At 33.0% G+C, this 19,919-nt stretch overlaps 1 protein-coding gene across 1 annotated transcript in view; it reads right to left on the bottom strand.

Moving 5' to 3' along the window:
- The window catches only part of Sesn3 (sestrin 3), a 65,731-nt gene that overhangs the window by 12,236 nt on the left and 33,576 nt on the right, over nt 1–19,919 (bottom strand). The window contains exons 2-8 of the mRNA XM_015489970.2: nt 17,686–17,751; nt 14,729–14,926; nt 12,977–13,159; nt 9,008–9,244; nt 7,494–7,668; nt 1,326–1,444; nt 354–544 (exon numbers count right to left, since the gene is read on the bottom strand). Coding sequence (XP_015345456.1) covers nt 354–544; nt 1,326–1,444; nt 7,494–7,668; nt 9,008–9,244; nt 12,977–13,159; nt 14,729–14,926; nt 17,686–17,751 — 1,169 coding nt within the window. The remainder of the gene's footprint in view (nt 1–353; nt 545–1,325; nt 1,445–7,493; nt 7,669–9,007; nt 9,245–12,976; nt 13,160–14,728; nt 14,927–17,685; nt 17,752–19,919) is intronic.

Below are 19,919 nucleotides of genomic sequence, written 5' to 3'. Positions count from 1 at the left end.
TTTATTACAGTGATCTAAAGGGACACAATACACATTTTTTAAAAAACTAATCTATTTTCCAGGAAGGATTCTCAACTTTAGTCTGATTCTATCCTATCCCAGTGATTACTGATACTGTTTCTCCTTTCCTCAGTAAATTCTTCCTGCTGCCCTTATATGTACATCATTGTTAAGATTTGCAACACTTAAATGAAGAAAAATGCTCTCTATAAAACAGAATTTTTTTTAAATCAGAAGTTCACATATATTATTCTCTCCCCAGAATCCTATAATTACAAAGTGGGACATAAATAAGACTCATGTCAGAATTTTCACTTAAAAATAGTATAAAACTGTATGCACATAGAACATACCTGATTCCAAACATACAGTGAACATAGTTAAATAAAGCTCTGCGCAGTGTGGTTGTGTCAACATCCTCATGGGTGGCCATAGTGTTATAGGTGAGATTGTAGACCATTCTAAACTTCTCATCAAGAAGATGTCCAATGTCTGAATAAAGTCTGTTCACCAGGGAGAACCCATGATTTTCCCAGGTGTAGTCCTAAGTGAACAAAATGTATCCAATATGTTTTTATTGAATTAAACTACTGAAGCTAGTTAGTGAGCATACTGCTAATTCAGTTCTAGGTTTGCAGCTTCACTATGGCTTTAACAAGAACCCTTCACAACGGTTTGCAGATTGGAGTGCCAGAATGTTTGCCCAGTGTTTGTCATGTTAGTAATGAACTCTGGCCACCTCTGATGATCAGGTACTATGCACACTATACCTGAATCTGAAAGGATCCTCGAAGATCTTGGAATATCCCTATGTCACCAAACTGTTACATGGACTGTTAGCATAGAAATCATCTAAAATAGGCATAAAAGAATCTGTGTAATTCAAACCTACACTCTCTTTAGGACTCACCTAACTATAGTTGGCTACATTTTCAGGAGTGGGAGGGTGCCCTTAAGCCCATGCCTGCTGGTATATGATCTTATTACAAAATACCTTTTTACATATAAACATGACCATACCATTTGATTTCCTCCCTGCTTCCTTTAGAAAAACACATGAACAATGTACAACTACCATGTAATAATGAAAGTAACTAAATAAAGCAGATAGTTTCCTTTTGCCTTCTTAGGGGGGAAATGCTAAAATAACTATATTCACTTATTGGGATACCAAATTATATGAGACTGAAAAGGAGGATAAATACCAAGATTTATAGATACTATCAAATGACCAATTTATTTTGAAGTCAATTTATTTATATTTCAACAGTTAATAGTTAAAATGGCAGTTAAAGTGGCTACTCTGAATTAAAGACATCTTATACCTGAGCTCGGAATGTTGGCAAATGTTCTTCTCCTCGTCTCGAAAAGTCTTCATACCCAAAACCAGGGTCTTCAATGTACCGCGAGACATCAGATGTTACAATCATGTCATCTTCAAAATCTAGAGAAAATAATGAACAATCCAGTTCATAAGAATATTGTACCTGGATAAGATAATAAAACCGAACCCCATTTTCCACTACTTTTTAGCTTTATCATTAATTTATGATGTAACAATATTGACTATGTGGCTTAAATTCATATAAAATATCTGCTGCTGAAGTTTTGAATATAATTTCATTTCTAAATTCTGGGAATTAAATTTAACTCTAGTTATCCAGGCAAAAAATTGACTAAATTTAAAAAGTCTAAACAATAGTAGCAAAAGACTAATACACTAATTTTACTAATTTAGAAATGGAAGATAGGATGGGCCTGTGAATATAAAGTTTAAACATCCTTTTGTTCTCTCCAGGTGATAAAGGGGATGTGACGAAGGAGAGGAGATGAAGGTACAAGACCATTTTAGATTTAAGATAAACTGTGCTTAAATTACATATTGTTTCATCTTGACCTATTCACAGTAAAAATCAGTTCAATAAAGTTTGTTTTTAGCTTACAATATGGTATGTTATAAGGAAAAGGGTCAGGAAAGAAGCTCCAGGGAGGGGAGAGTGGACTTTTGAATGACACTATCATTCTTTTTATTCAACTGGGTGCTAAACAGGAGGGTTCAGTTTGTGAACATTCATTGAGCTTTACACGTAATGTGTGTTCATTTTTCTGAGCACATGAAAATAAAAACATACATGTGAAGTAAACAACTTGCTAATAAGACTGTGAGTAGACTAGTACCAAACTGGCAGTCAGGAAGATAGAAAGACAATAATAATATTTTAAGACAGGTGACAACTACATAGTTGATGATATTAAAAATTTACCACTGGAAAAATTTAAATGTTCAATGCATATTAATTTAGCTTGAAGATAATCATCTTCTAATTCACTGGGTTTTTTTAATATTTATTTTTCAGTTTTCAGTGGACACAACATCTTTATTTTATTTTATGTGGTCTGAGCATCGAACCCAGCGCCCCACGCATGCCAGGCGAGCGTGTTACCGCTTGAGCCACATCCCCAGTCCCTAATTCACTGTTTTTTCTTTTACTTTAGTCTGTATTTTTGATTACTTTTTCCTGATTTCAACCATTAAAATGGAATGCATGAGCTTCATTTTCTTCTTTTTGCTCTAGAAAATGAATATATATTTCCCAAAATGAAAGAAAAAAAATTAGCTCCTATGTAAGCATATTTTCTTAACTAGTATTTTAATTAATATTAAGTAATAAATTTTAAATACAGTTAATAAAAAGTTTTGAAGCATAGTAAAAACTATAATTCTTATCTAGTCAAAATTTGGGGAAGTTTAAAAAATAAGTGCAATTATAGTAATTCTTCTGAAACATTGTTAGACTAATGAATAGGACACTTCATTATGTTTAATATTTGCTATTTCACAACAATCCCAACAATAAGTATTCTTTCTTCCTAAGTTTTTACCTAGATTTTGAAGATGACATGATTGTAACATCTGATGTCTCGCGGTACATTGAAGACCCTGGTTTTGGGTATCTAGGTTGCTCTCACAGAATTATTGGAGTTCTTTTTTTTTTTTCCACTAAGGAATGAACCCAGGAGCTCTTTATCCTGCTGGGCTACATCCCCAGTCCTTTTTACTCTTTATTTTGAGATAAGGATTCACAAAGTTGTTGAGGCTTGGCCTTGACCTTGCAATTTTCCTGTCTCAGCCTCCCAAATTGCTGGGATTACAGGTGTGCACCACCACCATGCCCAGCCAGTGTGCTTCATAATAGTAGGAAAGGCTATTCAACTTTATATATATCTTATTAAAAAGGACTTATAATCAGCATACTATGGTGACATGACCCCATCAATGTTTGCAGCAGCTCAATTCACGATAGCTAAGCTATGGAACCAACTTAGGTGTCTGCCTTTCAACAGAGAAATGGATTAAAACATTTTTTTTGGCATATCTATACAATGGAGTACTGCTCAGTCATAAAGAAGAAGGACATTATGGCATTTGCTGGTGAATGGATGGAAATGAAGACTATCATGCTAAGTGAAATAAGCCAATCCCAAAAAACCAAAGGCCGAATGTTCCTCTGACATGTGGATACTAACACACATGGGGGGGCTGGGGGGGAATAGAAGATTACTGGATTAAACAAAGGGGAATGAGGAAAGGGGAATGACGAAAGGGAGGGGCCTGTGAATAGAAAAGACAGTAGAATGACTTGGACATAACTTTCCTATGTTCACATATGAATACACAACCAGTATCAAACTCCACAATCATGTACAACCACAAGAATGAGAAGTTACACTCCATGTATGTATAATATGTCAAAATACAGTCTATGTCTGTAAATCTCAAAAGGACAAATAAAAAAATTTAATCCCCAAAAATTCTCATTAAAATAAGAATTTTAAAACTTCTTTATTACACATAAAGAGGATAAACTTTGTTGAGTAATTACTAGAATGCCAGTTATTATGCTATACTCTTAATATCTATTTTTGCTTCATTAATACAAAAACAAATGTCAACTAAAGAAATGAATAAATTTATTCATAATAAACTTACTATAAGTTATTAATACTCCTGTCAATACTAAATGTCAGTGAGAAATTCAATGTGAATTAGTATATGATGATGTGGAAAAGTAGTTTAATGTCTAAACATTAAACTACTTAAATTGACCTGAAGTTTTTAAGTGGCTTTCAGTTCTCTAAAAAGAAATTTTAGGCTTATTCCTACCCCAAACCCATAACCACTTTGTATTCTCCTTGTGCTTCAGCACTCTGTTAAAATGAATAGAAACACTACCAATAGCACTTTCAATGCATTATCTCTTAATGTAAAAGTCTCTTATTTTTCCAAGTAAATTTCATAATTGCATTTTTTATTTCTATAAGGAATGACATTGGGATTTTAATTGGAATCACATTGAATCTGTATAGTGCTTTGGGTAGTATGGCCATTTTGACAGTATTAATTTTGGCTATCCAAAAGCATGGGAGATCTTTCCATCTTCTAAGGCCTTCTTCAATTTATTTAGTGTTCTGTAGCTTTCATTGTAGAGCTCTTTCATCTCTTTTGTTGATTCCCAAGTATTTTTTTAAGGCTATTTTAAATGGGATTAGTTTTCCTAATTTCTCTTTCAGCAGATGCATCACTGATGTGTAGAAATGTATTTGATTTATGGGTACTGATTTTATATCCTGCTACTTTGCTAAATTAATTCTAGAAGTTTTCTGGTGGAGTTTTTTGGATCCTCTAAGTATAGAATCATGTCATTAGCAAATAATGATAGTTTCAGTTCTTTTTTTCCTATGTGTATCCCTTTAATTTCTTTCATCTGTCTAATTGCTCTGGCTAAAGTTTCAAGGACTATGTTGAACAGGAGTGGTGAAAGAGGGCATCCCTGTTTTGTTCCAGTTTTTAGAGGGAATGCTTCCAATTTTTTGCCATTTAGAATGATGTTGGCCTTGGGTAAGCTCTAGTTATCTTAAAGAAGTTCTTAAAAACTAATGTCTGAAAGCAAACAGACATTACTAATCTTAATAAGAATGTTTACATTTTAAAATACTGGCTTATCAGAAGGTTCATCCCAACTTCATTATTTTCCTTTGTCTCTGCTTGTTCTCCCTGGATTTCTATAATCAACTTTGATTTTAGCCCTGAGTTACATGCTGATAATTTCCAAAAATTCTCATAAAGGTTGTAACCCTCTCCTCATCTCCTGTGCTATTTCAAGTGCAGTTTACAGACTGGTAGCACTGACATCACTCCCGGGCTTCATGGAAATGTGGCCTCTTGGGCCACCCAGACTGACTGAAAACATCTGCATCCCAAAGATACCCAGTGACTCTTGAGCACACTGCAGTTGAAGAAACACTGCTGGATGTCTCTAGCGTGGATGTTTTACAAACATGTCAGGTCAAAATGTCCAAACATGAAAGCTTACATGCTCAAGATTAGAAAGGCCATTATGATAAGGCTGATATCTACCTAACCAACTTCCTCTTCTTACTGCCTACCTCATGATTTATGTCCTAAAAATATAAAAGTACTGTTCCCATATGCTGCATCCTGTTTCCTTATCATCATGCCTTTCCTCAGGTCTGGATGTTATTGACCTCAGGCGTCCTCTTGTGCCGCTGCCACACTCAGCCACTGCTTGGCTTCCTCACACTCAACTCCCTAAGACATCTAAGAGTCAAGAGAACTACTACTCTTTCTCCTCTAGTTTCCCATCAGTCCATGCCTTTTCCCCACCATGTTTGGGTTCATTGCTCTCTTCTATGTCCAGATTTTTCACATTTTACTGTGTATTATAATTATTTCTCCTTTTCTCACTAGCATAAAAGTTCCCTGAAGAAGGAATCATGTCTTATTTAGTCTTAAAACCTTAGTTCCTACCATAGCACTGAGACTATGTGGGGTACTCAACAAATAAATATTAAACCAAAACAATAAGTTTCTTTTTTGGGGATTTCCTGTTGAGTAAATGTCTGATTTACAGTTATAGTAGCCTTCAATGGAGTAAATGAATTAAAATGGCTATCCAATAGGGTAGATTAAAATCTTTCATGAAAAAAGATCATTAGTGTTTTTTTGTTGTTTTTTTTTCCAACACTAGGGAACGAATCCAGGAATACTCTACTCCTGAACTTTTTTTTTTTTTTTCTTTTAGGGGAAATGATGAAAAGGGTTCTTGTTCTTCCTGTAAACTTTTCAAAGTTATTGATCAATGCTATTTTTGGCAGTAACAAGTTAAAGCCAAAACAATTCTCCAAAATTAAGATTGACAAGCCTAGCCTTAACACAGTAATTTCTATTTTAAAAAGAAATGTTATGAAGAATGATGACTTCTAAGAGTTTCAGCTTTGGGTTGAGAATTTATGGTATTTTAATAAAATTTACTATGTGGTGTTCAATATCCTTTGGAATTAAAATTGAAAAGTTTCCTTTCTATTTCAAAGTCTCATAGAGTATTAGAAAAAGTACATTTTTAAGACAGGAAATCTAGCTTTCAATACAAAATGAATATTTTTTCAATACAAAGTGCATTTTTAAGACAGGAATTCTAGCTTTCAATACAAAATGAATTCTTCCAAATTCAATATAAGACAATGACCTAAAAAATACATTTTTAAAAAATTCCAAAGAATGCAAGTATAATGTAATTTTAGAACTAATCTGGAAAAGTAACTGAAAGAATGATCCTCCCCCACATATGCCACCCACAAAGATGGCAATGAATTTTTAAAACATTTACTTATTAAAACAGAATTTCACTTATTTTTTAAGTCACAAAAGTACAATGAATTAAATATTCCTATCTAACTTTATAAATGATTGGTTTGCTTTAAATAATATTTTATCCAAGATAGAAAGCAGACAACAAGCCTAGAAGTTTGTCCCAACTGAATCTGAAATATAGTCCCAATGCTTCATGGTAAGATTTTTGTCAAGGATGTATTACATTTACAAAGGTGACACCATAAGATTATAATGGAGCTGATTGCCTTTTGATGTAGTTATGGCAATATTGGAGTGCACTTCTGACATTTGTGGTGATGCTAATGTAAACAAATCCACTGTACTGCCAGTCATATAAAAGTACAGCAAATACACAATTATGTATGGGTTATATATTACACTGTGTTTTTTGTTACTTTTGAGTATACTCCTACTTGTAAAAAGAGCTTACTACAAAACAGTATGCCATGTTATGCTGGTAGTAACCTCATACATCTCATGTTTACTGTATGTCTTGTTTGCATTAAGATGCCATTTCAAGGGACTGACCTACACCACATAGGTTTACTTAGGTATACTCCACAATGTTCCCTCAATGCATTTATCAGAACATATTGTCATTCTAAAGTGATACATAACTATACATTCAAAGATGCACCAACGTAAAGGGCAAAGAATAGGCAAAGTAGAAGAGGAAAACTAAATTAAAGGAAGATGGTAACAGTTATTTTTACATCCTCATATGAAAAATACTAAAGATCATTCAGTAAGGTTCTACAAACAACTAAAAATAAAAGACAGTGGTGGTGGGAAGAAGCACCTGAATGAGGAAATGAATGAAAAGTATCTCCAGAGACCACAAAAAGACTTTCTTTCTTCTCCTTCTCAAATCGCGTGGTCATTTCTTCCTGAGATGCCTCTTCATCTTCCCTTTCTTCTTGAAGCCTTTTCATCCTTTCCATTAAGGCTTCTAGCTCACTTAGAGAATCCACAATCTGGAACCACATAAGATAATGTCAGATGCGATTAATATGAAAAATTGTTCTGGTAAACATCTTCATCTTCCAGTCACTCTATTATGTGTAGTGGTTCAGGCACACTTATTAAGATTGTAGGAGAGATGTTTGTCAAATTATAAGTAATTACAATTAGATACATTTGCAAAAATGTGTCTAGAATTGGAAAATATGTAGTGACAGAATATAGATAAGTAGTTGCCAGGGGCTCAGAATTAGGGAAGGATGGGGCAGAGGAGAGAAATGGGATATGACTACTAATGGTTATGGAATTTCTTTTTTGTTTTTTATTTGTTCTAATTAGTTACACATGACAGCAGAATGCATTTTGATTTACTGTACATAAATGGAGCACAACTTTTCATTTCTCTGGCTGTACATGATGTAGAATCGCACCATATGAGTAGCCATACATTTTCCTAGGGTAATGATGTTCATCTCATTCTACCATCTCTCCTGCCCCCATGACCCCTCCCCTTCCTTCCCTCCCCTGGAATTTCTTTTTTATGTTATAGTAATATTCTAAAATTTATTATGGTGATGGACGTATAACTCTGATCACACTAAGCACTACTGGATTACTTTAAATAGGTGAAATGGATGATATATGAATTATTTTTTTATTAAAATTATTTTTAAAAAGTCATAAGTGAGTTTTTCACTAACTACAAAGAGAATCACATGACGGATTCAGTTAAAAAGTTTACAAGTACATATATACATGTGCATATGGATATATATTTTTAAATGTAGAATTATAGCATTTGGTATATATGAAATTATATTATAATTTATTGAAAAATGAGGCATCCTTAAATTTTCTACTTTCTGCTCTCATATATTTTCTGTTAACTGTTCCAGCATCTTATAGAAACAGATACATTGTTTTGAGATTGGGCATGTAAAGGATCTAAATTAAAAGGTTATGATTAGGGGCTGGGGTTGTGGCTCAGTGGTGGAGTGCTTGTCTAACATGTGTGAGGCACTGGGTTCAATCCTCAGCACCACATACAAATAAATAAATACATAAATAAAATAAAGGTGATGTGTCCATCTACAACTTTTTAAAAAAGCCTATAATCTCTAGAATCCATCAGTGTTTAGTTTTTATGATTTTTAATCTTATCTATTTGCTTTAAAAAGGCCTCTTGAAGACAAATCAGAACTGTAGGTATTAAAGTTTTATAGTAATAAAAATTATGCAAAAATATTTCAAGTATATGATATCCTATTTAGTCAGAAAATATCTCTAGATATTTTTAACATTAAAAAAAATTTAAAGCAAAAATGGTAAAGAAACATAATTAAGAAAACTAACCCCAAAGTTGTTGCCTGTAAGGGATGCGTTTTCTATGTTGTTGTCATTAGCAAGATCACAAACACAGAAATTGTTGACTGATATTAGCCTGAATCCATTGGAGATTTCTGGATCTCTTTCTGGATTGATGCCACTACCAAAAACAAAGCTTGCCAAAGCATGATAATGTGCCAATAGGACCACAGCATGTACCAGCTCAGGCAGAGACCAATTATTTTCTCCAGTTTTGACAAGTTTCTGAAATGAGAAAGCACATCAGAGTAAATATGAAAATTATAGAATGCTACAAAGCAATTTTAAAAAGCACAGACAATCTAACAGGTTTCATATACCTATTTATAGTAATATATTTAAAACTCAATTTAAAATTTTTCACAGGCTCTAGATTCAGCTTTGGTCAAACAATGTTACATTAATAACTATCATACATAATAATATAATTATGTTGTAGCTTCTTCTAAATGCCTTATTACACGATGCATCTACTGTTTCCAAAGCCTTTTATACTTTACGTTATTTTAATGAGATACTTCAGGGAATCAAAGAACATTACAGTTAGAAGAAACTTTAAAGATCTTATAGCAAAACCATTCACTTTTTGAGGTTTTGGAAACTATATCCCACAAAATCACCTGAAAAATCCAACTTAGCAAGTCAGCTTTTTAGATATCCTTTGGATACCTTCCAATAAAGATCATATAGCCAATAATAGACTGTAGAATACTCCCTTACATTTGAATAAGAGCATATGCTTTTTTACTCAATGATCCACCTGAATGATAAATTAAAGCCATTAAAAATAGTAATTCCTTCCCCCCCATTTTCTCTAGGAGTGAATTCCATCAGTAAATCCACCAGGGATTCTTTCCCATCAGTTCACACATTCACTCACATGTGTGCCTCCTCCCACCCCGTGTGTGTGTTTGTGTGTGTGGGGTGTGTGGGTTTCCTTTTCCTTTCTTTCACTTTCATTTGGCTCATTTCACTGCTAAATCAGAAAAAAAAAAAAAAAAAAAACCTGCTTTCTTTTGCTTTGCTCTCTATTGTTCAACAAAATACACACCTACACACACACACACACACACACACGATTTAATATATTATTAAAAGCTCAGGAGAAAGAAATGGAAAAGATCAGTTAAATTCTTAAAATTCTACCACACTAATAGAACTTTTACTTTTTTTATAGTCATGATTACAAGTTAAAACTATAAACATCTATTTCTATGCTTTTCAAATCTGATATTTTGACATGTTGAGTTTTCATGGAGCTACAATGTCATATGAGTTTTTAAGTCTATGCCTACATGATACATGAAAACATATATATGACTACTTCTCCATTCCTGTACTATTAGTTAAATTGCTTCAATTTTTTGCTACAATAAATAGTTTCCTCATGCTACACTTTTGTTCGTGTTTTGGAAACATTTCCTAATAGGATTTCTAGGATAAAGAGTATTAATATTTTTATGATATTTTTATAAAACTGCCAAGAACTTTCGAAAATCACTGGTAGAATTTACAGTGCTTTGGCCAATCTTTGCAGGATTATCATTAAACCTGAAAAAATAGCCAACATTCATCATCTGTAATTTCTCACTTCCTCACATTCATTTCTACTTTATAAATTCACTATAATCTGATTTTTTTCCAACAAACTTCTAAAATTACATTTACTAAAGTCATACATGATGACCTTTCAAATGGCCCAAGCTGACTATTTCATTTTAGTCTGTGCCCTGTTTGGTCTTTGCAGAGCTTACTTTGTTCACTTCCTCCCTTCCTGAAATTCATCTCCCCTGACTAAAATAATTACACCTTTTCTACCCTGAGATGGATCTTTCTCTCATTCACAGCCAGCCCTCATTGTTATTACTTGCCTTCAAAATGTTGGCTTGCCCTGGTCCATCCACAATCTTCTTTCCTTGTACAGTATCTTAAGACCTGAATGGACAGTTCATAACTATTGGATTTTACTTCTAATCCACCCTTTTTTATCTTGAACTATAGACCTGTATTTCCTTTACTAACTGTACATGACCTTGTGGGTGTTATAATTTTCTCGGTCCTATAAATGCTCATTTCATGAACCTCAGAGTCATTTTCCTCCCCTACCCCCTTCCTCCATCTTCATATTCTGCCAGTTACCAGGTCTTGCTTATTTTCATGTAGAATAATTACTACAGTCTTGTTCCTTCTCTTTATCTTAACATGACTTTTTTTTTTAAAAACTCAGCTCTTAAGTATAGTAATGAGTAGTCAGCTTCTAGTCTGTTACCACCTGTAATTTACCTTCTACATCACTAAATAAGTTTATATTATAACTTGGAACAAATACCTTTAATGATCTCAATTGTCTAATATAGTGATCTCTTTTGATCATACATATTTCTGACAGTGACAATTAAAGGGTCCAACCCCTAATTTTATATATAAATATATACTTATAAATTATATTTTATTTAGAACAGATACATATATGCACTGTAATAATAGTACAAAATACACAGAGAAATCTTTTAAAGATAACAATATATGCACACACATATTTTCTAATATTTTGAAAATATGTCTCCCTACCCCATGAGGTACTGTAATATAACTTTGAAGACCATAACTTTCTGAGGATAAAAACACAAATTCTATAATAATATAGAGTTTACTGGGTCATACAATATTATCCCAATTCTTCCCATTTCCCATCCCTTACCTTACATATATATCCCTACACTTCAATAACCTGAAGGTATTAGCTATTCTTCTCACAAATTATACATGCATACTCTACTACTTGAAAACCTCCACTTTTTTGAGACCTAGCTCAAATGTCACCTATTTTAAGAAACATTCTGATCCTATTCTCTTTATCCATATATTTGAACATGATGTTTGGTAAGATTATTGTCATTACCCTCTGACTCTTCTCCCCTGGACTCCAAGCACATCCAGGGGCAAAGTCTTTATCTTCTTAGCCCTCCAAAGTATTTCACACAAAGTAAGATATAACATAAGAACAATGGTTAATTAATTTTCTAACATGCTATCAAATCAGAACATAAACCTTAGGATAGCATTGTGTTCACAGATTCCCAGAAAGATCCTCAGAATCTAAGAGTATACAGATTGATATACGCTACATTTGGTTAAATAACTGGGCAAATAACCAATAAAAATATGGTTCAATAGGATAACAAAAAAAAAAAAAGAACATTTTAATGCATTAGAAACAGGGGTTTAAATAACTAATGCTTCTACTGACAATAATTTAAATGACAGCTCCTATTTATTGAAAAATTACCATGTACCAAGCATAGTGCTAAATATACTGTATAATGACCTCACCCTGTTGGCCTTTGATGGAAGCTCCTTTTGAAATTCAAGTGCTCTTATTCAATCACAACAACTCTATTTCTCATCTAGGCTCTAGTTTCTGGAGGCATTTAAGTATTCACACACCAGCTGGCAAATCATTTTTTATTTGCAAAATTATTTTTTGTGAATCTTAAAATGATGAAATGTTACTACTACTAGAAAGAATTTAGAATTATTTAATCTAGACCCCTCACATTACCAAAGGGGAGAATTGAGGTCTATAGAAATTGCTAAAGAGTATAAACTTGTGAATAACAAAGATCCTAGAACCCAGGCATCCTGTCATGATTCTATAGTTTCTTTGTTCTATCTACTGCTTGAAAATACAGCCAACTTTTCTCCTACTGCTCACCAAAGTTCTAGTACAAGCTAATTAGTCACTACTTAAGGAGGGTAAGTATTCATTTGTACTTAAAGTAAACCCACTGACTTCCTAAATTTACCACTGCTTCACAGATTAATTTATTGGGTTTTTTTCTTTTCAAGTTCCTAATATGCAAGTGTTAAAATTAAGTCTTAAGAAAAAACCCAACCAAAAAATTAACTCAGAATCATTAGTAAACTTCCTTTTTATTTCAAAGAAATGCTCAGTACCTGAATGTGCTCTTTTGTGATCAGCCAGGGTCGGTGTGCTAGCAGCTTATTTATCTCATTAAGATTTTTCAGTCTTTGTGGTACATATTCCAAACCATTCAACCATTCAGCAATACCTCCAGTCTTTAAAAATTCATCCACATGCATGTTTATTAAGTAAGAACACTGATGTCTAGCTGCAGCCTAAAGCACAAAGAAAAGAATTTGATGTTAAAAAAAATCAAAATAGAGTCTCATTCAACTATTTATGAACAACTCAGATGGAGTTAATGGTTTTTATAGCTAACAACTCTTTTATTACAGAATCTTCTTTCAGAATGTTTATCATACTGCTGCAATAGATTCTTGAATCAATACATGAAGCTGATATGTACTTCTAAAAGCAAATAATTATCACATGAAGCCAATTACTTCTTCATCCAGAAGTTTATATAGATTAACCCAGAGCCCACTTTCTAGCTATTTTAAGGAAATACATACCCATTTCAGTATAAGCATATACTGTATTCTTATTTAAAACACCATAACATTTTATTAATTTATATTCTAACAATTCAGAATTCATACTAATTGAGTACTTCTCTTATTCACTTTATGATAACTGTGAGCTAAGCGCAGTGGTGCATGCTTATAGTCCCAGCTATTTGGGAGTCTAAGGCAGGAGGACTGGTTGAACCAAGGAGTTTTGAAACTAGCCTAGAGAAGACAGTGCTCAAGTCAGAAAACACACACACACACAGCTATAATATCAGTCACATCTGTCTACACTGTCCTACTCAGATGACACTGAACTTGCTGATTGTTTCCTTTCTATGTAGTCAAAATCAGTCTCAGTGGCCAACAACTTAGTATAATTCATGTAAATCAGACTTTTGACTTCTCTTTGCCTTAGGGCTACTTCTTAGTAAAATAGTATTTTTTTTAGTATTGTTTTATTATTTCCATTTTCTATGTCTGGGTTCTCTCTTAGTTTGTGAGTATTCTAAGTCTGCTTTTTCAGCTTAAGGCACATTAAGTGTCACCAAAGCTGAAAAATTAAAATTATCATCTTAGTCAAGTTCATTATTCAATAAAACACAGAATGCTTTTTGTTATTGTTCAAAACTTCAGTGAGAATATAAAAAAGATAATCAAATCAAACTTGGTAAACACTAATCTACTAAATCCTGGCTAGCTCTGCTATTTCTGTCAGCCCAGCTGTTCCCCTAACCTCTCCAAACATATAAAACTTGCATCATGTTCTCCTTTTTCTCCATTAGCAGTCCAACTATAGCATTATTCTTTCTACTTTTCTCATTCTTACTGCTTGTCATACAAATTTATAATTCTCCTCCATGACACCCATCACCTGCCAATAACATTAACTAGTTAACTAGTGTATAACAAGAACAATAGAAGTGTCATCATTCATTTAAAAACAAAACTTATGAGATATTATTTTAGACCCTAGGAACATCTTGAACAATAAGAGATTAAATATGGAAAATGATTTTACTGAAAATTAAATGAAAAACATTCAATATATTAAGTGGCTTAAAGTACCCCAAATGTATCCAAAGGACTTGGTGTTCAGAAAGCAATAGGCATCTTCAATTTTTATATCCATAAAGTTATACTTAGTTTTCTGCATATATATGAAGTGTTTGCACTCATGCACATGTACACACAAACACAGATATGCTTTTAGAAGGTAGGAAGAAAAGGGGAAGATGTCACATGAAAATAGGAAAAACTAGGAAAATGGGCACTTACCATTATGGCGATGTAGTGCCTGTATGGTAGAGGAAGGGGACCATCCATGCGCAACATGTAAAACTGGCTCCGCAAGAAAGACTCCAGGTACTGAGTGTGTAAACTCATGACCTGAGTAATGTTGTCCAAACGACCAGATGTAGAGTATTCTTCCACAAGAAAGTTTGTTCGTTCATCCACTGTGTTTGCTTGGACAACCTATAACAAAGAAAACCACAAAACAAAATAGCTATTGTGATGTAAACACATCCTTGGTTTACATAAATTTTGCCACTATTGAAGCAAATGAATATTCATTTACTATTTGCAGACAGAGAAATTATGCAGTTGCCCATCATAGCATTTTTTAAAAAGTTCCATTCATTTTTGGCTCTGGTGCCACAATCTATTAAACAACAAATGTTAAATCATCAAACATTAAATACACAGCTATAAAATTGAAGAAAAAAAGCTTCCATCTGCTTTGCTAGGCATATATTAGGCAGATTTTCAGAGCCCACATGCCTGGCCATTGTCACACCAATTTGTGGTGAGGCAAAGGGAGCAGCATTTGACTACATAAATTTATAATTTAATCTCATCAGCTTGTGAAGACAATCACATTATTATTTTTTTGTGTGTGTGTTGGGGGATGGGTAACCAGGGATTAAACTCAGAGTTACTCAACCACTGAGACACATCCCCAGCTCTATTTTGCATTTATTTAGAGATAGGGTCTCACTGAGTTGCTTAGTGCCTTGCTGTTGCTCAGGCTGGCTTTGTACTAGCAATCCTCCTGTCTCCACCCTCCGAGCAGCTGGGACCCTGCTTACTTTTAAACAAATAATTTTAAATCATTCTTTGCTTGTTTTTGTTATTTAACATTTTAAAAGTTTTCTGAAGTCTTTTTAGGGAGCATAGAAACATATGATAATTTCTAGGAAAGTGTTAATAAAAAGTTAGTAAGGTCATAAGAATTCTCTTGTTGGTAGTTTTAGCCTAAAATATTAATTACTAAAAACAAGTTAAATTAGTAAAATGGACACCTTTTATCTTAGTGAATCCACAGAGCTTTCTGAAAAGTAGATTACTTATATATAGCTTTATACACAATAACAGTTTGGGCATTACACCAAGAACTGGCTCTGAAGGCATGAATAGCTTATTAATACCTTGTGGAAAGATGACTCATTCTCAGAACTGATGAACATATAATGCATAATTCTAGTATTGGTTCATTGTTTATATGTATTTAGAATTACAGTTCTAGACTTTTTCTAGACTTAAGATGAATATGTTTCTTATTTTAGAGATAAGGAAACAGAGTCTAGATGAAATTCAAGTTCATGCACCTAGTTAATAGCAAAATCTGGTTTGGAATCTAGATCTCCTAAAGATCAAAGTAATAGTCTTTTCAAAGATTCACACTGTTATCAAGAAACTCTGCTTACTCTTCAGAGCTAGCTTCACATAATTTTTTCTGAAAAATAAGAACAAATTATACAGAGGTACTAATGACTGAGGGAAATTAAAAATCAAAGGACTATGTTTGAAAAGTAGTCATTTACTATGTTTAAAAAAAAGGCAGTTTCACTGAAGCTCAGTTAACCTTCAACTGCCCACTTTCTCCTACTCTGTCAACTATAAGAATCAAAATGATAGTTAAAAATATAAAAAGATCTAGATGAACCATACATAGTTAGGGATAGAATATTTGTTGTTTTTTAATTTGCTTTCTCCAGCAGACATTTCTTAAGTCTAACTGGATGCCTAAGATACATTAATAAATTGATGTGATGCAATAGATCCTGAAAAACCAGAATAGCTTCAAATATATACTGTGAAAATGTGCTTTGGAAGCCTTTTATATGTATTAAGCAATCTCTGGACATGAGGAAAACAGGAATACACACGGCAGCCTGGCCAATCTAGGTAGTAGCCAACCTATAGACAAGGCTGGCCACCACCTAGATTGGCTATTGTCACCAAGATCTGGAAAGTTTACTGTTACTTTAAATTTTCATTCAATGAGAAGGTCACTAAAAAAGTGAGATGAAGATAAAGAACTGCTTACTCTGGCAATGATCTGGTTTTATTTTAATTCTATTAGTCTCTTTAAGACAATGTCTGGCGTATAATAGGTACTCGTTATTTGTTGACTAATTTCAGAACAATAAAGGAATAATCCTATTGCTTTAAGATAAAATATGTCTATGCAAATAGTAACAGTGAACCTGTATATATGATAATTATATTTGGTTCATTATTAACTCCTTAAAGCAGAGAAAAACTCCTTTATCAATGATTTTAAACTGTTCTTAGCCTAAGTATATCTAAGAGTGATCTAGGAATCTAGAGAGTCCTGCAGATGGTTGTTATTTTTCAGGGATCAATACCAACAAAATAGGCACCGACTTTGTATTGATTGTAATCTCCTTTATATCATTTTAACCCTCTTCCTTGCATTTACCATCTTGACTCCCCACCCTCACTAAAGGTACACAATTGTTTGGAGATCCTGTGACATGTTGTCCAATCAAAGAACAAAATGAAAATAGAACTGCTAGTAATGTATCTTATTTTAGACGTTTAGTTGGGAAACTCATTTTTTCATTTCAAAATATCTTTTCTAAACATTGTTATAGTTTACATCAAACAATGAACTTTTTAAAACCAAAAACCTTCAATTTAGTATTAAATTTTATTATTCTTAGCTACTTTTCTCAGAAAACTTATATATCAAATAAAATATTGTTAATTTTTTTTGTCGTTTTAACTTTTCAGTACTCCCTAACTTTAATAAGTCAAACTTAGATTTCTAAGTGAAGTTGAAAAGAACATCGCTGTGGTTTTCTGACATAGGAATAAAAAGCTCAAGAGTGAAACACATTTTTATCTCCATATTGAGAAGAGATATTCTTTGATAAAATGAAGTTATTTTAAATCACACTTCATGAATTTTAAACAGATAAACTTACTTCTTTCTCTGGAATAAAGGCACTTGGTCCTCTTGACAAGGGTTGAGATACTCTTATTCTTTTATCCTGTAAGAAAAGTTTAATGTATTAATATTGACATTTTCTAAGAAATGTTAAGTTGATACATACTTATTCTTAAGGTATTAAAATAAATAAATAAATAAACAAGTAAATAGAATAATGTGGAATCAGAATAAGTTTTTGGTCCCAATTAAGAAAACCCAGAGAGACATTATGTGGATAAGGTAATAGGACCACAGTGCTGGGTGCATGGTAAGGCTCAGCAAAATGTCATTTACCCCAGTCATATTCTACATCCATATATTTTTAGCCCATATTTTACATCACTGAAAATTCATTAACCTCCATAATAAAATTGTATCTGATAGTATCCTAGTACAAGAGTATTCTGTTAGATATTAATCTGAAAGCTGAAGAACATGTTTAAACTCAAGAGGATTGCAAGCAAATTTCCAAAGCAATCACCTGACTTATGGGTTTTTTTCTGAATAAGATATCAAGGAACATATCAATATAAATTTATTGAACTTTAAGAAAAAATGTAAAACCTGGGTGAAGCAGAGATTAATGGATTTAAGAAATGAAGAATACTATAATTCTTACTGTTCTACTTGCTTGTCAACTGTCAAATATCTAAGTGATAGATTTTTTTTAAGTTTTAAATTTTTTTTCTAAAGTTTTAAATTTGAAAATGTTTTGGTGTCCTCATTTAAACATAATTATATACAAGCCATGAAAATTCCAATCAAAGAATTGCTTCCTTTTCCACAGGCATGTTTTGAAGAAGGGATAGTGTGAGGAAGCCTATGATATTTTGAATTCCTTCTTAGCCAGGTGAAGAAAGAGGGGGAAATGACTATTTAATTATTTAAAAAACCTCATCAAATTGTAAATTTATTTTTATGTGGTGCTGAAACCCAGTGCCTCACACATGCCAGGCAAGCGCTCTACCACTGAGCTACAACCCCAACCCAACCACTTAATTTTTTTTTTTTTTTAGTTGTGGATGGACATGATACCTTTATTTTATTTATTTTTATGTGGTGCTGAGGATCAAACCCAGTGCCTTATACGTGCTGGGCAAGCACTCTATCACTGAGCCACAGACACAGCCCCCTAACCACTTAATTTTTTAACAATAAAATATCCTAAGATTTTGAAAAAGAAGTCCTACAAAGCTAAGAACTATGCCATGGTTTATAAAGATAATAAAGACTGAGTGGGAAAAAACTGAGGAATAACGGAGCACATATCTATTAGAAAATAGTGTATAAAGCTTCAGATATCACCAAATCCTCCCAAGGAAACTTCTAAGCTGAAAATAACTCAGATATTTCCTTATCTGAAAATGCAATATCTCTTTCACTTGAACTTGTCTCCCTGCCACATCTGACCAGAGCAAGATCCCTACCAGTCAAAATAGAAGCTGATCTGCAGCCCATGGAACCTTGATGTAAAAGTTCTGCCTAGAGTTGACAGTACTTAGCAGAATAATTCTCCTCTTAGGACTATGTACTAGAGTTATGTGAAAGCAATGTCATCTTACAGAAGAGAAACAAAATAGTACTCAGAAGCAGAGGCAGAGAGGAATAAATGAAAAGCACCAGGCAGGTATCAAGAGATACCTGCTTCTAAGGAGGGAAAAGCACCAGTTTCTATGGGTTCCTAGAAAAAGTAAAACTTAGTCATGGTCATTTATATTCATGCTTCCTTTTCTACTAGTAGGTAACTTAAGTCTTTTTTATTCCTTACAAATCAAAGAGACTACCAAAGACAAAGTAGTTATTTAAACACTGAAAATCCCTTACAGCAGTTACAAAGCAAACTAACAAAGTAAGACATTCAATAATTTTTTTGAGAGTGATAGACTTTGAGGATATTTGGTAAGGAGAAAATACATGGTCCCATTCCTCATGAGTTTAGCACATACTCTTCATATATTTTCAGGGTTCAACTGAAATAAATAAATAGATTACATAATGAAAACCTTAAATGACTTATGTTTTACAAAAAATATGGCATCTAGATTATAAAGTGATGATAATAGGTCTCAATTTACTGGTCAAGCATGCTAGAGGTCTATATGTAAAATGGATTCAGAATTTCCAGTATTGGCACTTCTTGTCTAAGTAACCATAATATAGATTGATCCAGAAAAAGAACTTATAAGAGAATAATAGATTTCTTTTCTTTGCTTCCTTATAGAAAATAAA

Source organism: Marmota marmota, unplaced genomic scaffold, assembly GCF_001458135.2.
Source record: "Marmota marmota marmota unplaced genomic scaffold, marMar, whole genome shotgun sequence".
NCBI lineage: Eukaryota > Metazoa > Chordata > Mammalia > Rodentia > Sciuridae > Marmota > Marmota marmota.
The sequence above is the reverse complement of the archived record's forward strand: the minus strand, read 5'-3'. Positions and strand labels throughout refer to the sequence as shown.